This window comes from Equus asinus, chromosome 12, assembly GCF_041296235.1.
Source record: "Equus asinus isolate D_3611 breed Donkey chromosome 12, EquAss-T2T_v2, whole genome shotgun sequence".
NCBI classification, from domain to species: Eukaryota; Metazoa; Chordata; class Mammalia; order Perissodactyla; family Equidae; genus Equus; species Equus asinus.
In genome coordinates this window covers 17,001,457-17,027,067 of record NC_091801.1, presented here as the reverse complement: position 1 = coordinate 17,027,067, position 25,611 = coordinate 17,001,457, and the positions used below count along the sequence as shown (strand labels likewise).

The following is a 25,611-nucleotide window of genomic DNA, read 5'->3' as shown; positions in this document are numbered from 1 at the left end:
TTTATTTTTATTTACAACATAATACATTTATTTAAAGACTGTTACTTTAAGTAATGGTAATCTATGCCTTAAAAAGCCTTTCAAATAATTTCATAGTTTAACATGATCTTAATCATATTAATATACCAACTGATTCATATCAAATTCAAAACTCAAATTCACAGGGGAATTTAAGCAATAAATACTTTTGGATATTTGCAGTATTTTTGATGTGAGCTGACCTACAGCTTTTGCCAGGTATATCCAATGACATCGTGGATTTAGTTTTTGATCCATCTTGAAATCACTTATTACTGAGTTTACATATATATATAAACACACATATATTTGTTTTCTTTTGTTTTAACAGAACATAAAGGAACAAGAAGGGATTTCAGAAGCTATGATAAACCCTGGCAATTACATGCAAAGAAGCCTAAAAAGTCAAAAAGTGACCTTGCCGTGTCTACTATTTCTCCACCATCACCAGAGTCCAAATCATGTAAGGAAGTTTGCCATTCAAATGTTACTTAATGTGTGTAAGTCTATATTATTCACAAAATGAAGAAAAGGTAAGAATTGAAACCAAACTTTTATATGATGTTTCTGACTGTTAATCCTAATGGATTTCATGTCCACTTCAGCAGTAACATTGAGCTTTATTTATATCTATCTACTCACTCACTCACTCACGTTCTCAAGCATGTGTAATTGATTTAGACCTTTTGGAGTGTAACATTCTTTTAAGAATGTAAACTGCCTGGAGTGGGTCCCTTGCCTTTCATGTCGAGTTGCAGCATTGTATCATATTCCAAGCAACACCATCCCTATATTTAATAAAGCACATAAAAGCAAATTAAATCTTTTAGAAGGAAGCAAGGGAGATTTCTATTTAAAACATCTAACAAAATTTAAAACAATCCCTCACTCATGAGTTTCCTGAAGTCCTACTCATTATTTATTACTGAAGTCCCTATGCTTATTCCCTCTCCGACTATGACAAGTACCCCTTCTCTCTTTCAATACTGCTTCTCTTTTTCCACTGTCCTAGTAGCCATTGGGTTTCTCCAGTGCTCTGCTACCACTGTGTATGTATAAACTTGTCAAAAAGCTTAGGAGCCTGTAGCAGGTCAGTTATTCTTGGAAGACAGGAGAGCTTGATAGCTGTTATTACGCATCAATTTCTTGTGCTTGTTATGGAGTGAGATGTTTGATTTTAATTTCAACAGTGAACAGAATAGATAGAAAACTATTTTTGTTCAAAAATTATGAAAAACTGTTATGTGCTAACTAGCATCTGAATTGGGATCATTTGTGAAAGTGACTGAAATTATCTCTTTGAGTTTATTTATATAGTGAAACTCAGAAAAAGTATTGTATTGATCACAAAGTTCTCTTTGAGTTTATTTATATAGTGAAACTCAGAAAAAGTATTGTATTGATCACAAAGTTCTCTTTGAGTTTATTTATATAGTGAAACTCAGAAAAAGTATTGTATTGATCACAAAGTTCTTGTGAGAATTATGTGAAGTATTAAAACCTTCAAATGTTCTTTTAAAATTATGATTGTAACTAAATGATCTTGCTTCACTAGTTTGGTTTATAAAATTAGGTCCCAACATTTTTTTAAATATAAAAGCTTAAAATTTGCATATGGGATTCATGACCAAATCTCTAGTAATGTCCAACACAGTGCCTGGCTCAATTAATACGTGTTAAGTGGAAGAAAAAAAAGAATAAAGGAATAAATGAAAAATGGAATGAATTAAGCCTCAGTCTCACATTTCCCTTTCCATCCTGGATTAATCGGTCTCTCTGTCTGTCTCTCTCTCTTTTTGCCCCAAGGGTAAATTCATAATCATAGAGCCTTACCAATTTTGAGGGCCAGTCCTAGATCCCATCACTTGAGGGTAGAATGGTAAAGGCCCCTCATTCTGTAGAATCTGTGCTCTTTACAGGATACTACCAAGCCATAGAATGTTGCTGGTGGTCTGCCATCTGATGATATCTCTTTCTGTTCAGGTGACCTACTCCCAACCTTTGGTTCCATAAGACTGTTAGCTTTTTCAAGCAAAATTAATAACAAAGTAGCATGAATTTTTATAGTATATGTAGGGATAATATATATATAACAATAAAAATATAGGATTCAGAACTATTAATTAGAAATTTATTGTCAAAATATATTAAATTGTTCCTAAAGTAGTAGAATATCTTTTGAACATGTACTATGATAAGTTAAAGATGCATCTTGTAATATGTAAAGCACTACTAAAAAATAGCACAAAAAGGCATAAATAAAAAATCAATAGATGAGTTAAAATGGTGTGCCAGAAGAAAAATAAAATTCATGCTATTAAAACAACCAGGAAAAGAGGAACAGAGACATAAAGAACAGATTAGAAAAATAACAATCAAACACCAGGATGATAGGCTTAAGTACAAATATGTCAATAGTTACAATAAATGTCAATGTACTAAACATATCAATTAAAAAGTAAAGATTTTCAGGAAGATTTAAAAAGTATAGATTGTTTACAAGAAACACATTTTAAACATAAAGACACAAACAGTTTGAAATACTATGCATAAAGAAACTTTAATGACTGTGGTAATATCAGACCAAGCAGAAGTCAAGATGAAGGGTATTACTAAAGATAAAGAGAACCCAATAACAAAGTTCCCAATTACAAGGAGGGAAAAGTTTACAAAAGTAAAGGGGAATATAGACAGGCAGAATGAATAGACCAAAACATGAGTAAGGATATGGAAGATTTGAATACCTACAACCACCTTGACATTTATTGCACACTCTACCCAGCAAAATTAGAATATATGTAATTCTCAATTCCAGACAGAATAGTCATCAAGATAGACCATATGCTGTACCGTAAAACAATGATCGAAATAATATGGAGTATGTTTTCTGCCAAAATGGTGTTAAATTTGAATTAAGTTACCATAGCAAACCTCGGAACTTCCCCCAAATATTTCAAAATCAAAGAACACATTTCCAAATAACTCATGAGTTGAGAACAAAACCACAAAGGAAATTAGACAAGATTTTGAAAAACAAAACATTAAAATTTGTTGGATGAAGCTAAAGTAGTGCTTAGGAGGAAATTTATAGCTGAAAAATCCTGTATTAGAAAAAGAGAGTAGTGTAAAGTCAATGATCTCAGCTTTCACTTTAAGAACATAGAAAATAATGACTTAAAACCAAGATATATTGAGAAAAAGAAATGATAAAAATAATAATAAAAGTTGAAATAGAAAACAAACAGTAAAGAAAAATCAATAAATTGAGAAGTTGGTTATTTATAAAGATTACTGAAGTAGGTAAACACCTAGCAAGACTGATTAAAAAAAAGAGAGAAAACCCAGCTACAAATATAAGAAGTGAAAGAGGGAAGAAGACTACAAATTCTGAAGCAATTAAAAAGATAATAAGGGGATAATTTGAACAACTCTTTGCCGATAAAATTGACAACTGAGATGAAAAGTATGAATTCCTTGACAGAATTTACCAAAACTGATCCAAGAAGAAATAGAAATGTTTAAATGTCCTATGTCAACTTAAAAAATTGAATTCATCATTAAACAGTTTCCCACAAAGAGAACTCCACACCAAGATGGTTTCCCTGGGGAATTCAAACATTTAAAAATGACGTAATACCATATGCAACTCTTTCAGAAAATAGAGGAGGAGGAGAGTACATATTCTAACTCATTTTATTAGCCTCTATAACCCTACAATTAAAACAAGTTAAGGACATTACAAGAAAAGAAAAGCACAGACCAATATCCCTCATAATCGTAGACATGAAATATTCTTATCAAATATTAGTAATTTTAATACAGAAATATGTGAAAGGGATAACACTGTATGATCAAATTCGGTTTATCCAAGAAATTCAAGGTTAGGAGAACATACAAAAATCCACTCATGTAATTCACTACATTAACAGATTAAGAGAGAAAAATTATATGGTCATTTCAATAGGTGGAAGAAATTATTTGACAAAGTATAGCATTTATGATCAAAACTCCCATCAAACTAGAAATAGAAGAACATTTCTTCACCCTAATTAAGGGCATCTTAGAATCTCACAGCTACTATGTATTCCGCATTGAAATACTGAAATATTTCCTCTATAACTAGGAACAAGAGAGGATGTGTTTTCACCACTTCTGTTCAGCTTTATAGTAGAGGTCATAGTCAATGAAATCAGACAAGAAACAAAATGCATAATTGCAAATGAAGATATAAAAATGTCTGTCCATTGGATGGCATGATTGTATACATGGACACTTCTTAGGAATTTATAAGGAAACTACTAAAATTAAGTGAATTTATCAAAGTCATTGGCTATAAGTCAATATAAAAAATCAGATGTATTTTTATATACAAAAAAATGTAAATCACAAAAGGACCTTAAGATACTATTTATACTAGCATCAAAGAGCAGTAAATATTTAGGGACAATTTAATGGGAAAATGTGTAAATTATCTGCACAGAAAACTATAAGAGCATTACTGAGAGAAACTAAAGAAGAGCTAAATAAATGGGTAGATATGCCATGTTCATATTCAATATTGGTAAGATGTCAATATACTGAAAACTGATCTAGAGACTGAATACAATCCCTATCTGAACTCCAGCAGTTATTTGCCCCTAGAAATTGACGATATTATTTTAAAATTTACTTGGAAAGGCAAAAGACCATGATTGTCTAAAGCAATCTTGAAAAACATGGACTAGTTTGGAAAATTTATCCTACCTGAGTTCATCTTATGAAACCATAGTTATCAAGATGGTGTGATTTTCATGAAAGGATGGACAAATAAATCAACTGAACGTAATGAAGAGTCCAAAAATAGACCTTCGTATACAGTCATATGATCTTCCACATGGACATGTACGTAATACAATAGGAAAAGAAAAAGTTCCTTCAACATTGGACATTCATAGGGGAAAAACACATAACCTTGATCCCTACCTTAAATCATACTGAAAATCTGAGAGGAGTCCTAGACCTAAAGATAAAAACAAAAACAACAAAACTTCTAAAATAAAACATACAAGTATATCATTATGACCTTGGAGAGGCAAAGAAGTTTTAGAGAATGCCAGTTACTATGACTTCATGAGTATAATCACTCCAAAACTTTTTTTTAGGTTAAATTAACATAATATAAAGTTAACCATTTAAAAATGTACAATTCAATGGCATTTCGTACTTTCAAAATATTATGCTACCATGACCTCTATCTAGCTCCAAAATGTTTCCATTGCCAAAAAAGGAAACCCTGTAACTGATAAGCAGTCACTCAGCATTCCCACCTCCCATTAGCCCTGGGAGCTTGCTTTCTGTCTGTATGGATTTACCTATTTTGGATGTTTCATATTAATGGAATCATACAATGTATGACTTTTTTGTGTTTGCCTTATTTCGCTTACCATAATGTTGTCAGAGTTTATTCCCATTACAGCATGTGTCAGTACTTCATTCATTTTTATGGCTGAATAATATTCCATCATATGGGCATACCATGTTTTGTTTATCCATCCATCCTTTGTGGAGCATTTTGGTTGTTTCTACCTTTTGGCTATAGTAAATGGTGCTACTATAAACATTCATGTACAAAGTAATTGTTTGAACATCTGTTATCCATTATTTGAGTATATACTTTGAAATAAAATTGCTGAGTCATATCATAATTCTACGTTTAACTTTTGGAAGAACTGCCAATTACTTTCTATAGAAGCTACACTGTTTTACATTACCACTAGAAATGTCAGAGGATTCCAGTTTATCCACATTCTCACCAACACTTGTTATTTTCTGTTTATAAAAAAATTATAATAGCCATCCAAGTGGTTGTGAAGTGGTATCTCATTGTCATTTTGATTTTGCATTTCTCTAATGACTAATGATGTTGAGCATTTTTTCATGTTCTTCTGGGCCATTTGTATATCTTCTTTGGAGAAATGTCTATTCAAGTCTTTTGTTCATTTTTGTAAGTAGGTTGTTACTCTTTTTGTCATTGAATTCTAAGACTTCTTTATATATTCTGAATACTGCATCTTTATCAGATATATGATTTGCAAATATTTTCTCTCATTCTGTAGATTATCTTTTTCTTTCTTTTTTTTTTTTTTAAAGATTTTATTCTTTTCCTCTGTCTTCCCAAAGCCTCCTGGTACATAGTTGTATATTCTTCATTGTGGGTCCTTCTAGTTGTGGCATGTGGGATGCTGCCTCAGCGTGGTTTGACGAGCAGTGCCATGTCCGCGCCCAGGATTCGAACCAACGAAACACTGGGCCGCCTGCAGCGGAGTGCGCGAAGTTAACCACTCGGCCACGGGGCCAGCCCCATCTTTTTATTTTCTTGATAGTATTCTTTAATATACAGGTTATTAATTTTGATGAAGCTCAACTTATGTATTTCTTTTTTCTTTTGCTTGTGCTTTTGGTGACATGTCTAAGAAACCCTTGCCTAAACTAAGGCTATAAAGATTTACCCTTATGTTTTCTCCTAAGAGTTTTATAGTTATATCTCTTAAATTTATGTCTTTGATCCATGTTTAGTCAATTTTTGTATATGATGGGAAGTAGGGGTCCAAATTTATTTTTTTGCATGTGCATATACAGTTGTCCATTTGTTGGACAACACTATTTGTTGAAATGAGCCATTCCTGCTGTCTTTGATTACTATTTGCATGAAGTATCTTTCAACCATTATTTTTCAAATATTCTTTCTGCTCCTTTTTCTCTCTCCTCTCCTTTCGGTACTACCATTATATGCATGTTGGTACATTATGCAAATCAATAATGTAAGAAAGTCTCATGACATCTCAAATAATACTTGAATGGAATTTGATAAAAATTTGTATCTTATTTTAAAGCAAAATTAAATAAATTTTAAGAAAAAAATGTTTATTTTCTTAATAAAACATTGTGAGGCACAAATATGTATGCAATATATTGAAAAAGTTTCCTAAGTGATTGTTCTTAAGAGAGAAAAAGACAATAATATTTACAGTCATTAACTTTCATATGTGGAAAAGTTATATTTAACATTCATTTAAAAAAATTTTTATTGCGAAAGCTTACCTAAAAATAGATACTATATATTAATCAGGCCAGTTTTATGAAGAACAGTATAATCTGTTAGCCCATCCAGTAGATTGTGAGCTTCAGCAGAATGTAATCTCCATGAGGACGGAGGATTTTGTTGCTTTTATTCCCACGGATTTATCCCCAGAACCTAGAACAGTGCCCGACACATAGTTTATGCTATATAAATGAGTGAATAAATGAGGAGAATTTAAGAATGAATTAGTGCTAAAATATGACCTAGTCTCATAACAGTTTAAAAGCTGTGAATTTTCAGATAAAAAATAACACTTACACAATGCAAGCTGGTATAGGTATAAAGATCTGCAAGATAATATTATGTTATCAATGTTCAATTGTTATTTGGCATAGAAGAAAGATACAACAGATAGGGTTTGATGAAGGTTTTGCTGTGTGGTATTAAGTATTTCCCCTCATTACTTATTGGAATGGTGGTTCTGGTGGACTGGTTGAGGATGGTGAGTAGGGACTTGGCAGAAAGGACCAGAAGAGTGTTCATCGGTCGACCCCCTGTGCATGATAGTGTACACTGATTTTTTATAGCCATTTCAAATTCATGATCAAATGAGAAAATTGAGGTAAATAATTTAGCTTAGATTAAAACCAAAAATTAAAACCAACCCTAAGTACTTTTATTTATACTTTTGCATTTGTGGGAGGATTTCTCAGAGTTTTTTGCTTTTTTTGTTGTTTTTAGCAATTTGTTTGTTGGAGAGGAAGATTGGCCCTGAGCTAACATCTCTTGCCAATCTTCCTCTTTTTGCTTGAGAAGGATTGTCACTGACCTAGCATCTTTGCCAATTTCCCCTATTTTGTGTGGGATGCTGCCACAGCCTGGCCTGATAAGCAGTGTAGGGGTCCTCGCCTGGGATCTGAACCTGCAAACCCTGGGCCATCAAAGCAGAGTGTGCGAACTTAACCACTGCACCACCAGGCCGGCTCTCTCAGTTTTTTTTTTTCCAGTGTTGCATTTAGCACAGAATGTACAAAGAGGAATAGATGTATATTTATTGTAATTTTTGGAGAAAAGGAAAGGACAGTGCATGTGTATGGAAAACACAAATTACATAAATGTGAGAATGCAGATGGCAGCACAGTGTCTGAAATATCATTATACAGAAGCGCAGAAGGCAGGAGATATAAAGTAATGGGTTCATTCTCATCAACTGTTATTAACTATACAGCTGAGATATTTCCTGGCATATTTTAAATTAAAGTGTAGTAATGGGGAGGAACTTTCAGATAAAAACATTAGCATTTATTAAATTTTAGAAAACAGAGTTGAAAAATGTAAATAATTGAAATTATTTTGGCTCAAAAGAAATGGATAAACAGTATCTCAAAAGTCATTGGGAGGAAACAGTACATTTATTTTTAATCCATAGATAGAAACTATTGGTGGAGATCACAGTGAGTCAGAATTTGATTGATATAATGAATTGTTCAAAAGTCACCCTACGTAATGTACGATAGGCTGATTTGTGAAGTAGCAGCTTCATTATGGATGAGTGGAGGATACCCATGTGCAGGGTGCCGTGGACAGGCTCCCGCACTGGGGGTGAGCTTTGCCTCAGTGACATCACAGACTATCCCTAATCTCAGATTCTGTCTCCTCCTATGGGTCATATTGTGTTGTTGATACTATTGTGCTGTTTTGCATTTCTCCTGGGGATATTTGTGAAAAATGTATTTAAATTGTAGCACTGAGTTTTAAGATTAAGGATGACCTAAGTAAGGTTTTTAATGTCAGAAACCTTCAGAGATGTTCTCCTCTGAAGACTCTGTACTGGGCTGATGACCTCCCAAATCTCCTTCATTATTTATCAAAACATTTTTTGAAATCACCCAGCATAGTTGATTAGACCCTGATCATACTGTGGCCTGGGCTGTCCTAAATGTGGTTCCCATGATAAGTTGAGTATCGTATATGTGTCAGATTCTCACAAGCTACAAAAATATCTGAAGAAATTTGCCTTAGTTCCTCTCAAAAGTGCTGAGGAAAAGTCCTTGGATGTTTTGTCAGTTCTGTAGGGCTGCATATAACCTCCCGAAAACTGAATGGCTTAAAACAGCAACCATTTACAATTTCTCATAATTCAGTGGATTGACTTGGAAGTTCTTCTGCTGGTCTCACCTGGGCTTGCCCACGTTATGTGTTCAGGTGGTAGGTCTGCAAGGGCTCAGATGATGGACAGCTGGGCCATGTCTGGTGGTCTTCTGAGGATGTTGACCAATCAACTGATTTTTTTTTAATCTATGCTCTTATTTTTTTAAATTAAAAAAAGAGAATAATTTTCATAGTATATTGTAATTTCCAGGAAAATTAGATAGTACAGTGATGCAGATTAGAGAAATTATTCAAAGAAGGTTAATAAAAGTGCCAACCAATGTTTTGAGGGATCTGGTCCAGATGTAGTTTTATCTGCTTCCTCTTCTGAGTTTCTCTCCCCTATAGCTGGGCTTGTCCCTAGGGATTCCCTGGGGCATGACCTGTCAGGTAATAGCAGTATGCCTGGAGGTGTTTTCTAGAACCGTTGATCATGATCACGGTGTCCACTCTCCGCTGCTTGCACACCAGTGCATTGATGTTAGCTGATATCTCCATCCTGGAGTGTATTAACAAGGAAACACAGAGGAAGAAGCTGCGTTCTATGTTTTTAAATTTTAGATTTAAATTCTAGAAGTAACATTTGCTCATTTTGACAAGTAAAAAAATACAGACATGTAGAAAGATAGTCTCTTCAGTCCCTTCTACTTGCGCAGAAATAATTTGTATCTTTTCACATCCTTTGAAATAGTTTGCTTCTTTTTACATCCTTTCCTTGTACAAACTAGCATATAAAATATGCATGGGTTGATTTGCTTTAAAGCTGGCTTTAAACTTTACACATTCTTAAGCAACTTGTTCTTGCATTGTGGATATATCTCCATGCTAATAAGCTTAGATCTAAGTTACAATTTTTAGTAACTGCAAACTATAGCATAGTGTGAATATGCCATAATCTATTTGTCTCCTTGTTGAAGGTCATTTAGATTAATCCCAGAATTTTGCCACCACAAACTATTTGCTGAAATAAATAAGTAAATATCTTGGACTTTCTGCTAAAAACAAATTGTACATATATACATAGGTACAGGTGTTTTCATTTCTTTATGATGACTTACAAAACACCTTGAAGGGTCAGCATATTTTTTATTAAATAGATATTGCCAGATTACTTTTTAAAAAGGTGGAAGAGATATTTCAATAGTCTGAGACTCTATTTCCTGTACGCTTACCATGTAAATATTTTTAAACTATTTTATTTTATTTTTATCAAATAAAAAATGTATATGGTTTAAAAGTAAAGCAGTACTCCAAAGCAGTAGTGTCCTTTGCTCTCCCCTGTTCTGTTTCTAATGTGGAACCACTTTTAATTCTTTTACATGTTCATTTTTTGTGCATATGTCTACGTATCTAAACATACAACATACACAGTTCTCTTTGCTTTTTAAATTTGAGGCATTATCTCTTGACCTCCTTCTATGACTTTGTGCCTTATACCTCAGCCCCATCTCATCCTCACAGTACAAGCCTGCAGTTATTTCGAATATTGGTTGAATAGTATAGTCTGCATTGATGTTACTATGACTTTATTCACAGATGTGATGTGCGATCTCATGGACCAGTCAGGAAAACTGACATTACTCTAGGCATTTCAAATATAGGCAATTTAATGCAGATTATTCCTTGCATGGGTGTTGGAAGGATTGAGAGAGCAAAAAAAAGAATATACTGATGAAATAGCTACAAAATAAAAAATTAACAGGTGGGAACACATCAAACTAAAAAGCTTCTTCCCAGCAAAAGAAACCATCAGCAAAGTGAAAAGACAGCCTATGGAATGGGAAAAAATATTTGCAGACCATGTATCTGATGAGAGATTGATATCCAAAATATATAAAGAACTCATACAACTCAATAGCAAAAAAAAAACAAATAACTGTTTTAAAAAATGGGCAAACGAGTTGAGTAGACATTTGTTTAAAGAAGATATATGAAAGGTCAACAGGTACGTGAGGAAATGCTCAACATCGCTAGTCATTAGGGATATGCAAATTAAAACCACAATGAGATATCACCTCATTCCTCTTAGAATGGCTGTTATCAAAAAAACAAAGAGAAACAAATACTGGTGTGGAGGTGGAGAAAAGAGAACCTTGTGCACTGTTGGTGGGATTGTAAATTTGTGCAGCCACTATGGAAAACAGTGTGGAGGATCCTCAAAAAATTAAAAATAAAACTACCATATGATCCAGCAATTTCACTTCTGGAAGTATATCCAAAGGAAATGAAGACACTAACTCAAAAAAATATCTGTTCCCTGTTGTTCATAGCAGCGTTATTTACAATAGCCTAGACACAGATACTTTATTTCATTAAAAAAATTTTATAAACCTCTCTCCTGTAGCCTTCTGTCCTCTTGCTTCATTCTTAGCTCCTTGATTTAACCTTTTTCTCAGCTGTCTTTTGGGACCATCCTTCACTGTCATCCTGAGGGTTCCCTTTTCCTCTTTCTTGGGGAGTACCACCTGGTTCCTGAATTCCATGTCTTTCCATTTTTTGGTTTACTTCTTCATTTTGGTGGAGCACCTCCACAAGGAGCTTTCTGAAAAAGAGTGCTTGCAAGATACGTTTTTGAGGCTTTATAATTATCTTATTGGTTCCTTAGTTGGGTATAAAAATCTAAGTTAGAAGTAATCTTCAGTTGTAATTTTGAAGGAATTTCTCCCATGTCTTGTGGGGCCAAGCATTACTATTGAGAAGTCTGATAGCAATGTGATTTGCTATTTTTGTCTCAGAAAGCTTTTTAGATATTTTCTTTATTACCACTGCTTTAAAATTTTCTGATAATATGCCTTGAATTGGACATTTAAAGGACATTTTCAATCTGAAAAACAGTTAAGTTCTTATAGCCTTCTTACTTTGGCCTTGATCCTCCTTGAGTGATGCTTTAAAGGTTAAGTGATATGAAATGTCAAGTGTTTTGGCATCTCTCTCTTTAGGGACGTAGGTTTCAGTGTTCTCTACCTTGCTAAATCCAGTTACTAATCATCAATCTATTTTGCATCTTTCAAAAAATATGTTGCTATTTCTTGCCTAATAATTTCTTCTCTCCTTGTTCAACTAATTCTTTGACCAAAAAAAAAAATCCCTTTACTGCAATGTAATTTTAGTGGGAATTTGGGGGGAAGTGAAGGTGAATACATATATTCAGTTTTTCATGTTTTACCGGAAGACAGCAAGAATATCTTAAAAATATGTACTAATTTCTGAAGAAGTTAGTAATTTTTAAGCTGCTGAAACATAATGCAAAATATACTTTGCTTGTGTTTTTCCCTAAGTTATAGAAATTATTAGTTTTAAATAAGTACCTGAATTTTATTTTTTCTATCAACACTGTCACACTTCCCTTTACTTTTTCAGTTAAAACACTTCTTAAAACCCAGCTTTATAACTTCCCCTCTGTTTGCTCATAGGAAAACTGTCTTCAAGATAAACATTTTTATTCTGTACATTGATCTTGATAGAATCCTTCACATAATAATGATTAGTAAGTTTTTATCATTATGTAGCATGCTTATGAAGTAATAATTTTTTTTAAACATAGTGCCAAGGTCAGTAGACCATCCTAAGTGGGACTGGCGGACTAAACCAGAAAGCCGTGATTTTGATGAATTGAACCACATCCTTCAAGAGAGCAAGAAGCTGGGAAAAGCCCTTGAGAATCTCTCTCGAAGTAAGTTCATTTACTTGATTATAATTGAAATTCCTAACCAATATTAAAGTAGAAACATTCATTACTTTTGCCAGGAACCCATTCATTACTATTGCCGGCAACCCATTTCCAACAGCCTCATTATAATTCTGTGAGAGGTTGAGGAGCTCTAAGGCCATGAGATTGGAAATGAGGATTGAGTTTGCATATTACAAATTCATTGGAAGACTGGTTATATAGAGTAGGAGGAGTTGTAGACCCCGGACCCCATACACACCATGGCTGTTTGGCTCCACTCTCTCTACGTGGTGTCTGGTCTCTGTTACCCACGTCAAATGCACACCTAATGGTATCTTATTCATTCTTCTCTTTTGAACCTTGTTGTTTTGTGTCATCCTAATTAGTACACATACCTATTACCTCTATGAGTTTTTGGTGTCTCTAAACTTCTTAAGGATTGTAACTGGGCCAGATTCTTAGAATCCTTTCAGAGCCCAGCACAGTGCCTTGTAAGGTGCCTTTTTGTAAAATCAATAATTCTGTAATCAAAGGGCCTAGGTTAGAGGTTTTTCTTGGCCACATATGAAGTGAATAAATTATTTAATTTATTAAATTATTTTAATTATTTATTATTTAACTTAAGGAGGTAAATTATTTAGCCTCCGTGAGCCTTGGTCCTCTCATCTCCAAAGCAGGAAGCCATCATTATGCCTCCTTCTTTTGGTGGGTGTGAAGGTTTAAAATGAGATATTTCAAGTAAAAGCTTTTCAATGTTATTGTCATGAGAGTAGGAAATCAAATATTTTGATTTGATAAATGCACTTTAATTAGTAGACATGCATATATACTTTATGGTTTTAGTATTGAGTTCAAAGTATTCCTCTCTTTCTCTTGTGCTTCCACATCTCCCTATTTTTGAAAATTAGGTGCCTTTAGAAGCACATTAATGCCATGACCTCACTAAACTTCTCTTTTGGTGCCATGGAATATTAAAAATTTCTGAAATAGGAAACATAACACTAGCAAATTCTAGTGGATTATATTTGGGATCTGTCTGCTTTTTTAGATAGCATAGTTTTAGTAGTTTCATAATTTGTATCAAAGTTAAAATTATCCCTTGGTATATTTTGGGAGAAGATATATATACACACACATACATGTGTATTTATATATTATATTGTAGTTATACATTTTTACATATTGTATTTTGTTGTATTATAATTATATATATGTATATATATAGAGAGAGAGATTTAGTTTTTTCATACCTCTCCATTCATAATTCACTAGAGCCTTTTTTAGACTTTTGTGCAAAGAGCCTTTCTCAGAAGTTAAGCTGCCTTGTGATAGCATCTTATAATTTTGCCATTAGTAGAAACTCTCCAATTGGGATTCAAGAAAGCCTTGCTTTTGACTCGATTTACTTTTGTAGTAAACAATGATAAAGTGAGTTTTAGCTTATTGCTATACTATGTTCTTGAAAAGAGCCTTATCCTATTGATATGGAAAAAGCTTATATTAATATGTATAAATCTTACCCCTCTGGGCAGAACCTGTGGCTCTTTACAGCCTCTCCATTTATTCAATAACATGAGTTAAAAGAAAGATGGCTTTCTTTTAAATTTCTTTTCTTAAAAAAAGGAAGAATATGCCCAATTATTACACAGATCTTCAAATATAATATTAGTCAATTTTTGTCCTTTAAAATATGACAACTACCTTGCAAACACTTGTTATATCATTATTAATTTGTAAGAAAGTATTTGGCCTGCCCATAAAAGTTTTTAATAAGTAAATTTGACTGCCTTTCAGTTATGCACTTGCCCGCATCTGTAGCAGACGTGTCAAGGTTCTAGCTATGTTCTGTCCCAAGAAAACCTGGGTTTGGTAGAACCTTGCAACTGAGTCCTGTGATCAGAAGCCAATGGAGGCCATAGCAGGGGGCTCATTTGATTCTTGCATGGAAGTCTGGAGAAACGAAAATGGCAGAGGGCAGTCCTTGGTCCGGAGAGTAGAAGAGAGGCAGATATGGGACATTACTCTTGCGACAAAATTAGGGCCAGAGAAGCCACTGGTTGAGTCTGCAGCCCGGCTGGAATAAGGTGTGGTGTTCAGCTTCTGTGTATATGAGGGAGGGTTGCTTTTAGCTTCACTTGCTGGTTTTAAGGGACTCTATTTTTTGTGACAGTAGTGGTGGAGTTTATGTGGGGGTAGGGGAGCAGTAGGTCATTTAGGGAGAGATTCCTCTTTTCTTCCTTTAACTTTTTAAAAATTTCTTCCCAAACAAAATGCTACGTTCTTGGAATGACTTGAGTTTCTGTGATTTTCGCTATCTGAGCTTTAATATTAACTTCTTGTCTTAGGCCCAAGATGTGCTTATCTACTAAGTTATCACTTCATCGGAGATGGTCAGTGTAAATCAATAGAAATACAGCTTTACCATTTACTGATGTTTCTTTAGCAGTCTAGCTGCCCAGAGTTCAACTATGTAATTGCAAACTTAGTTCTTCCATCATCCTGAACCAGGGTGTCATTCATTCTTATGTGATCCTATTCAACTCTTGTAGTAGCATCAGATTGGTAATTCTTTCTCTAATCTGATGGTAACTTTATTACCCATTTTTTTATTTACTGGAAAGACATAGGGAATGGACTCTTTCCTCTAGGTATGGTCAAAAGGAATATTCAATGTCTCGTTATTGTGGACCTTTCTCTCCAGTGCCATAGCTATTGGTAGGAAAAGTTGAAAGTTCTTAGTGATCTTCTAATTTTCATATAGTCCCTGATAGAGTTCTCTCTGGCAAGATTGGTTTTTGCTTTATGTTAGTTGTACTTTCTAAAAGATGTGACGTATTTTAGAAGTATTTGTTATTTAGTTGAGATTGACAGCAAAATGTCATTTACATCCCTTAACTGATAGAATGATCTCAGCTCTACAGCTCTCAGCTTATGCAGACTCTCTCTAGACAGGGCTCAAAGAATAGCAAGAAAGACTACATATTCTCTCCAGTTTGCCACCAGGGTTTTTCTTTCAGTAACACTGTACCATGAGCTTTTTCTGGCTTTTTGCAAACCTTTCAGTGTAATTCTTTATCTTAAGATCAGTCATGAACTGTGTCACTCTTCATGCTGTGACTCTCTGTAAAGGTGGACGTGCTAGAGTGACTTGCAGTGACACTGGTGATATGAGGTGGCCACGTGGTAGACGTAGCGGGGTTTTGGTGCCTGCCTCCCTCCCTTTGCAGCATTTCCGAACTTTTTTCATTCAATAGCTTTTCTCATTTCAGAAGCCTAGGGCCATGCCCATTCCTTCAGGTATTTGCTTCCGTCTGACTTTGAAGTAGTGAGAAAAATTGTTTTTGAATAGGGGAATTGCAAAGTTGCAGGACCTTCACGTCTCTGAATAATGTATCTCTTCTAGTGGCTGAGACTGAAGAGCCTTAGGGCAGTGTCCTTCTCATATTGGGGCCCGTGAGCTCATTACTGGTGATATTAACCTGAATCGGTTGGTTAAGGTGGTGTCTGTCAGGTTTGTCCACTGTAAAGTTAATACTTTGCCCTTTGTAGTTAACAAATACCTTGGGAGAGATACTTTAAGACTTTGAAAATATCCTGCTTCTTTTCAAATTTTCACCCATTAATTTCAGCATCCGTTGGTGGATCTTGCCTGAAACAAGAATTACTGTGGTTTTCTAAGGGATATTTTCTGTTTCTTTCATTCCTTTATTCATTGCAATTCTTCTTTAATAAAGAGAAGGAAATACAGGCTTCTGACCACCTCCAAAATACCAGGGCCTACGCTTATTTGCTTGTGGGTGGTCTTATTTCTGTTTATCTAATATTTAGATATGCATACGAACATATATGTAGATATGGATATGAATGTGAATATGGATATAAGCACTTATCTCTCTCTCTCTCTTTCTCCCCTCTCTCTCTATATATAAAGAGAATAAAATATATATCCCAAAGCTAACTCACACTGATTTTTCTTGGGTTTGAAAATGCTATACTTACCAGATTAAATGTGTTCAATAGGTTCTTCAAGAAATAACATGTAGAAGGAGCAAATTTGTTAAGAGACCTTGACATTGCCTTTTCTATCTACATTTTCATACTTCCACTCTCTACCAATGGCATTGGTAATGACATTCTGAAACCTGACAAAGTGTCTCCGGGGATTTGTGCTTCTATAGACATCTGAGGTAGCATTATTAGTAATTATTGCTTTAGAATGGTCTAGTACCCATCAAAATAAATAATTTTGCTCCCTGCAATCTTTTGTGGGAATAAATATATGTATCTATAAATAACTAATCAATAATTTTAGAAAACTTTTTCAGAGCCTGATAGCAAGTGGTACAGTTTTATTAGACATTTATTATGTCATTCTGAATTATTCTCTGTTGGATAACGTCTCATTTAACTGTACTTCACACACACAAGCACACCACATACACTCCCTCCCACACACACCCTACATGTGTCTGAGCTTGCAGTCCAAGTGTGAATTCAATCAGCGTTAGGTACACATTTTTTAAAGTGTCAATTTTTGAATATTATGTGTACTCTATACTGTCTTAGTTAGGTCCTTTTAAAAGACTACAATGTGTATCACATAAAATAGGCACAAGTGCTGTCATGGGAAGAGTTCTAGGCTGAAAGATCATCTGGGTCCTGCTCTGCCTCTCACCTGCTTCCCGTTTTGAATATATATCATTTGGCCTCATTCCTCAGTTTCCTCTTCTGAGGAAATGAAGGAATTTACACCAGATTACCATAAAGAATCTCTCCAATTTTCACAGTTCTTTATATTAGTAATCTATCATTCATATTCCAAAGTTAAATTGTACTCAAGGCTTGTAGACTGTGGTGTCACCTGCTTGTATTCTTTCTAGCTCTTTCTTATCCTCACTCTGTTATTCCCGCACTGGAACCCTCGCTGTATTGGAGTACCTCCAGTATATTGGTCCTTCATTCTGTTCATCTTTCTCTCTCCTTCTGGTCTCGCTCCTCCCCTGCCCAGACTGAAATATGGGCCAGTTTTACCAGTATCCTTGTTCACTCTTATTTCCATCCTTCTGTCTTTCTCCATGTAAAATTCCCATCCTTGACTAAGTGCTGCAGTCTTTAGCTCTTCTTCACCAATAAACCTGAAGGCCCCAGGGGAAAATGACGTGGTAAAGCTGAACGCTACCCTGCAAATTCATGGTTTTCAACTCTGTTAATTACTCTTGGTCAGTCCCTTCCTCTCTCTACCCTTTCTGCAGCTACGAAAAACCCACATAATAATCTGCAAAGCCCCACTCAATCCCTGCCGCACTGTCCTAGCAAATGCCTGCCTCCAGCTCCATAGAAGAACTTAGGTGATTGAATCTGTTCTCTCTACCCTTCCCTCTCCCTCAGAGGAGAAGGGCTTTCTCTTGTTTATGGCCATCTGTCCACCTATGGGCTTGATCTCATATCCTGCCCACTCCTCTGAGATCTGATTCAATTAATTATTTTGTCTTTTTTGTATGTACAAATCTTTCTAATTCCAGTTCCATCAATTATTAGCTTTGTGACCTTGGGAAAAAATTTTTAACCCCTCTGTGTCTCAGTTACCTTTACTGTAAAATTAAAATAATGATGGTACCTACTTCTTAGGGTTTTTGTGAAAATCAAATGAGATGATGTGTCTAAAGTGCTTAATATGGTACCTGGTATGTAATAAGTGCTAGTTAAATGTTAGATATTATGTTAGATTTCTATTACTGTGTAACAACCACAAACTTAGCAGCTTTAAAAAATACAAATTTTCTATCTTATAGTTTTCGTGGCTCAGGATGATGGGTGTGGTTAGCTGAGTCCTCTGCTCAGGGTCTCGGCACGCTGAAATTCAAATGTTGGCTGTGGCTACAGTCTTACCTGAGGCGTGGGGTCATCTCCCAAGCTCATGCAAGTCATTGGCCAAATTCAGTCCTCCTTGTGGTAGCGCTAAGATCCCTGTTTTCTCGTTGGCTGTTGGCTGGGGGTTGCTCCTAGAAACTGGAGTCATTCTCAGGTCCTTGCCTTGTGGCCTCCTCCTCTCACAACAGTAGTTTACTACTGCTTCCTTCAGGCCACTGGGCAGCATCTCTCTGAAGCTTCACCTTCTTTTAAAGGGCTCACTTCATTAGGTCAGGACCACCCAGATACTCTCCCTTCTGATTTACTCAGGCAACTGGTTATTAACCAAATCAAGAGAGTGATATCCTTTCATTTGCAGTGGGCCCATAAAGACTCAAAGAGAGAGGATTACACGAGAGTGTGGCTGAATTCTGCCTACCACAGATGTTATTACTATTTATCCCTAATAGCCTATGACATGCTGCAGCTAAGCACTGCCCAGTGGAAATGTAATGTGAGCCATATGTGTGATTTTATATTTTCAAACAGGCACATTACAAAAAAGAAGGCTGTGAAATTAATTTTAATAAAATATTTTATTTCACCCATTATATCCAAATTATTGTCAGCGTGATTTGTATTCCATATAAAAATTATTATTGTGATATTTTATATTCTTTTTTTTCATACTAAGTCTTCAGAGTCTGCTGTGAATTTTAATTTACAGCACATCTCAATTTGGACTAGCTACATTTCAAATGTTCAGTAGCCACCTAATGAGTGGCTGTCATATTGGACACCACAGCTCTACCTAACGTAAAAAACACACCCACACAAAAACTCTTTTGAATTTGAGTTACCTCCAGATGGCATCAGAATTCCTTCTTCCTCTTTCATCCAAATTTTCAAAAAGAGTAGTTAATGCTGCTTGTCTCCACGTGCTCATCTTCCTTTCACTCCTCAGTGTGGTTGTTTTATTGCACCTTCATTCTACTGAAACTTTGCTCACTATCGTCACCTGTTGAATCCCAATTGTCAAACTGAATGAACACTTTCCCAGCCTTCATCTTACAAAATTGCTCCGGTAGTTTTAACACCGTTCATTACTCTGTCTTTCTTCAAACTCTCTGATCTCCTGGTTTCTGGGACCCGCCCTCACTTGAGCCTCTTTGGATGCCTGGATATCATTTCCTGAAGGTTTCATTCTGGCGCTCCTCTTTCTTCCTTACTGCTGTAAATGCTGTTTTTCCATTTCATCCTTTCCTTCTGTCCTTTCAAATGCTCTCTGTCTAGCCTCATCCTCTCTCATAGTTTTGATTGTCACCCCTATGCGACTAACTCAAATAAGTATTTCCCATCCAGACTTTTTATGCTTTTATAAACAAAATGCCTAAAGCTTATCTCCACTTGGCTATCCCACTGCCATGCTAAACTCAACATATCTAAGTAGATCATACTCCCTCTTCAAACATAACCTTTCTTCTGCATGCTCTGTCTCAGATGATGGCACCATCGCTTACCAATTTACCCAGACTGGAGGCCTTCTAGACTCCTCTCTTTCCCTTGCTGTTCATACTAATTAGTTACCAGATCTTGCTCATTTTCCCTCTAAAATGTGTCTTGGATCTGACTCTTCTCCACCCATATTATTACCACCTAGTTCATACTCTACAACACCGACCAGATCATTGGTTTATCCATTTAACATGTTCCATTTCATTCCTGCCCCATGACAGAAAAAACAGGTGCAGTCACTGCCCTTATTGAGCTTGTGGCTGGCTGGTTTGCCATAACGTTATGTTAGGGGAGTCTCATGGCCAAAACCTCTGTGACTTCATACAATGCAAGTGTTTTCTCACTCAGGGAATAGCTCGATGTAGTGTGCCAGGAATACAGGCTGCTTCTGTCCTGTTATTCGACTATCTTCAACACATGACTTCCAAGGGTCCTCCAAAGGCCGAAAGAGACAGTAGAGGATCATGGGAGAGGTTTCTAATGCCTAGAGGTGGAAGTGTAGCTCATCACATCTGCCCACATTCCACAATTAACTGCAAGGGAGGCTGGGAAATGTAGTCTAGCTTATGTGCCCAGGAGAAATATGGAAATAGTTTGAGGAATGAATAACCAGTCTTGGCTACACTCTTCACTTTCTTCTCTCTTTCTACGATCAGCCCTCGCTGCAATCAGCATGATGGATCTAAAGTGAAAACCTGACACTTTCAGAGATTCAGTGGCTCCTTAAAACTTCCACGATCTGGCCCTTAATCATGTCTCCAGTATCATCTCTCATGACTTATCATCAGACCGTTTATATAACAGCAATATGGTAGTTTTTCACAGTCACCGATGTTCCTCCATTTCATGTATTTGCTTATGCTGTCCTCGGGCCCTGAATTCTCATCCCTGCTTCCCTCCACCACTCCCATTTTCCCCAAGTAAAATCCTCCTCCTCCATTAGCCTCAGCTCAAATACCACTTCCTCCAAGATGATTTCTCTGTTGCTGTCCTCCTCTCGACTGGATTTGGTGCCCCTCTTATTGTGCTTTTATATTTTTTTTCTGAACATACTTATCTTCTATTATCTGCTTTACTGTCTTCTCTCTGGACTTTGAGCTTCCTGTGGGCAGGGCCACCCCGCACCTGGTCTCTCCAGACCATAGCGCAGTTATTAGCAGGTAACTCAGTCATGATTTGCTGGGTGTGCACTACTTCTGGTTCCATTTCTTCCTGATCCATCTTCTCTGAGACCCTGCCCTCACTCTTTCTTCACTGCAGATCCACCTTCTGCTTCTGTAAGTGTGGACCTCTAATATTAGATTATATGCATTTTGGCGTTTGTAGATTTGATTCCTTTGCTGGGATCTTTGGCTTTAACTGTGGCTTATTTATTGAAGGCATTATGCTTAAAAATAAGTAGATTGGTAAATAAGTCGGTAAATAAATAAAAAAACTAAAAGCTAAAGACCTACTATATGACATTGATCAACTCAACCCTTTGCTTTTAGCAAGGTCCTAGTCCCAGAGTAGCAAGACTTCCAGTGTTTTCTGAGCCTAATGCTTTTGCTGCTTTTGGCAATTTTCTCTGAAGCGAGGCAGTGATAGGATGAGTATCGTTGGTCCATCCAGACATTGGTTTACAGACTGCAGCTCATGTGGAAACACTGATTGTAGCTTTTGCAAGGAAAAGAGCCCAGCTGTTGGAAGAAGAGAGGACAGATATTTATGCTCTGTGACTGATAATAGCAATCTGGACTTAGTCAAGAAAAAATAACAAATGACTTTTTTAGTTCATCATTCATGAACATACCCAAAAAGTCTTGTCTGATGAACAACCTGAGGAGTTAGACAATAACAGCCTGTGAGTGAAAATAGAAGCAGGTGATATGGCAGTTCATTGTTCATTCATTCCCACATTCATTTATTTAGTCTTCAGACATTTATGTGGAAATATAAGATGATTAACATGTGCACCCAGACCTCAAGTTTATCTTTTAAGAGGGGAGATAGGGATGAAAAGCAGAATTTCAATGCCTTGTAAAAGGTGTTTTAAGAGACCTATGGGAATGTAGAAGAACCTTCAACCAGGGGCCTTTAGGCCAACTTGATGGAGAATATATCTAAATAGACTCTAGAAGGGTAAAAAGGTAATTCTAAGGTAAAAGGAGAATGAAGATGTGTCATGGGAAGGGATGTTCCTGGCAGAGAGGGAAGTGTGTGTGTAAGAAGGTATTTTAAAGAAAGAGGGAAATATTGTATTGTTGAAGCATAAAGGGTGAAGCAAGTGATAAAGGCAATGAAGATCGAAGTGTAGGGAGCAGGGAAGTCGGGGGGTAGGGGACCCTATGCTACAGGCATCTTATAAGCAGGTCATGATGCTGTGTGGCATCTGGCACAGCGTGGAGGGTAGAGTTGATGTGGTCCATGCCTCAAGGCAAAGACAGGATGAAGCAAGCCTGAAATAAGCAGGAACCATGGGATGGAAAAGAAGGAACAGTTTTAAGAAACATAGATTGTGTGATTAAGACTCACTGATGGATATTAAGGAAGAATGAGATTAAGAGAGAAGGTGCACTCATTTGTTTTATTTTCTGGTTTTATTTATGATTGAGATGTCTGGGTGCTGCCTCTACCCGAGATAAGAATTCAGGAGGGTTTTAGGGCAGAGGAGTCTCAGAAACCTTTGGGACATCCATATGGTGTAGATAGCTCGCCTCTGTTCTTGGCAGTCGAGTATATATATAGAAGTTGGCAATTTGGAGAAGAAGTTTGTTTAGGGATATGGACCAGGGAATCTTTAGTATAGGGAAAGGGAGCCACACATACACACACACGCATGTACCACATCAATATTTGAGATACAGGTAGAAAAGTAACCTAGTTAAGGAGACTGAAAAGGAATTTTCAAAGAGGTAGGATGAAAACCAAGATAGAATGTTTTCATAAAAATCAAGGAAGGAAAACATTTCCAAAAATCAAGATGTCCAAAGTGGCGGATAACTTCTGTAAGAAAAAGATGGAAATACATCTAGTGGGTGTGCAACTGTCTGTAAGCTGTGCGTCCACTGTTTACTGCAGTGGGATTTAAAATGGTGACAAGTTGGAAATTAAGTATCTTTCATTGGAGAAATGATCAAAGAAGTTATGGTTCATTCATACAGTGGTACAATGTATAGCCATTAAAATGATGTTGTATAAAATATTTATTAATATAAAATGTAGTGAATATATGCTTTATATAAAAAGCAGACAACAAAATGCATATTTTAGTTTCAGTTTTGTTTTATATATCTATAGATAGGTATATGCCATTTATATGTATGTCTATCTATATAAACAAAATTATTTGGAAGAATTCACAAGTTGTTATTACTTGAGTGGAGGCTTCTTTTCCTTTTTCCTCTTGTTATATTTCCTATTTTTTTCTGTGATGAACATGTATTGATTTGATAAAATGAAATTTAAAAAGTATCTTTTTGTAATAGAAAAGGCTCCATTTGATTTGATAATCAGTTGGTGTATAGTTACTTTTTAAGCGACAGTTTTTAGAGAACAGTGGAAGCAGCAGCTGATAAGCAGTGGACGGAAGAGTAAATGGACAGTAAAGAAGAGAGACAAGGAGTCTAGACACTTTTAAAAGTTTTGATGAAAAGGGAAGATGTGAAAGAGAACAGTAGTTAGTAGGGGCAGGTAAGAAGTGTTAGTTGGATTTTTTGTCATTTTGGTTTGGTTTCCTTTAGTTTCGTGTGTGTGTGTGTGTGTGTGTGTGTGTGTGACTGTGCATAAGAGAGAGAGAAAGTGAGAGAGAGAGAGAACATTGTGTGTGTCTGTGTATATATATAATAGTTTTTAGTGTGATCAGAGGAAACCAAAAGAAAGAACTTGCAGATTCAGGAGAGAGAGAAGATAATAGTTGGAGCAAATACCAGGGAAGGCGGATGGGGATGGAGTCAAGAAAGTAGCTGTGGAAATTATTCTGCCTAGGAGAAGGAACACATCATCCTCTGGGACTGGAGAGAACAATATAAATGGCTTGTTTGTGGGGGAGGATGGGTTAGGACGTTCAGGGACTTCAAATCTGATAGTTTCACATTTTTTGGGATATTTAGAGTTGAGGTCCTTTGTGGTGAGCAAGAGGAGGAAATGAGGAGGGGACTGCTGAAAACGATCAAGGTTTGGAAGTCTTCTTTGAAGAATGAAAGAGTCAATTAGTCAAGGATAAAAATCCGCATGTGCTTCTATAGCAAAGGTCAGCAGACTCTGACCCGTGAGCCAAATTTAGCCTGTGACCTGTTTTTGTGGCCCATGAACCAAGCATGTTTTTTACATTTTTAAAGAGTTGTTTAAAAAAGAGGAAGAAATATTTGAATATGACACAGACCATATGTAACTTGCAAAGCCTAACATATTTACTATTTAGCCCTTTACAGAAAATGTTGCTGTCTTTTGTTCTAGGGTAACCAATTGAAGACAGATTCCCTCAATTCGTGGCAGGAATTCTCTGTGCCCTAAAAGTGGTCAGCAGCCTGGCTAAAGAGTGTTTTTATTGACAGATGGTCAGGGGTAGGTCTGGGCTATCAGCAGTGTTCTATTTGTTGATTTGTGTGATACTTATATTTGCTTTAATGTTATTCATTATACTCAGTGATGTGCTCACACCCTGATCTAAAAATAAGCCCTAATTTGTAGCATTTGCCAATTTCCATATGGTAAATATTCCTACCATGGCTTATTTCAAGCTACCGATAGGATATTACTGAATGAGGAGCTGGGAAGAAATGTGCAGACCTGGGAAGCGATGTGCAGAATTGGTTCTTCCAGTTTGGGCCAGCTCCGGCACAAAACGAATATTTCCATGTTGTATACTCTGTTTCTGTCTGTGTTTATTATTTCACAATTGAAAAAAAAGAAGAGCTGGGGGAGTCTGTCTCTATGTTCTAATATCATTGGGAGTTTTTCCAGTAGGGAAACAGATTTTGGAGAAATAGCTCATTCTGTTTCATACCCTATGAATTTTATGACCTACTCTCATGAAATGAATTAGACTGACTAAGCTTTAAAAGAGTCTTGAAAAGTTTCTACTTCTGTTTCTTGTGGTGACAGTCTGATTCTAACTTTAGGGCTAAGCTGATGCCCAGGAAGATGGAAATCTTGGTGAAGGGTATAGCTCTTGTTTTTTGATAGAGCACAACTCACATTTGGGAATGTGAGAAACTGTGTTTTGGAATCAATTCCTGATGCCACTGAGACCTCTCTGGAGACAGGAATAAATGGAAAGGCCCATAAGTTGAAGGGCACAGGTAGAAGCCATCCAGACAGGATTTCCCTGCAGCAGAGTCAGAAAGCCACCTCTGATATGCCTGTG

At 36.1% G+C, this 25,611-nt stretch overlaps 1 protein-coding gene across 10 annotated transcripts in view; it reads left to right on the top strand.

The window, feature by feature from the left end:
- C12H8orf34 (chromosome 12 C8orf34 homolog) overlaps positions 1–25,611 on the top strand; it is a 371,097-nt gene that overhangs the window by 82,517 nt on the left and 262,969 nt on the right. For 8 of the 10 annotated variants that reach the window (XM_070481128.1, XM_014838485.3, XM_044780279.2 and 5 more), the window contains exons 3-4: positions 350–481; positions 12,774–12,902. In XM_070481128.1, the coding sequence (XP_070337229.1) occupies positions 350–481; positions 12,774–12,902 (261 nt within the window). The remainder of the gene's footprint in view (positions 1–349; positions 482–12,773; positions 12,903–25,611) is intronic. The other 2 variants (XM_070481133.1, XM_070481132.1) reach the window with 1 other exon arrangement.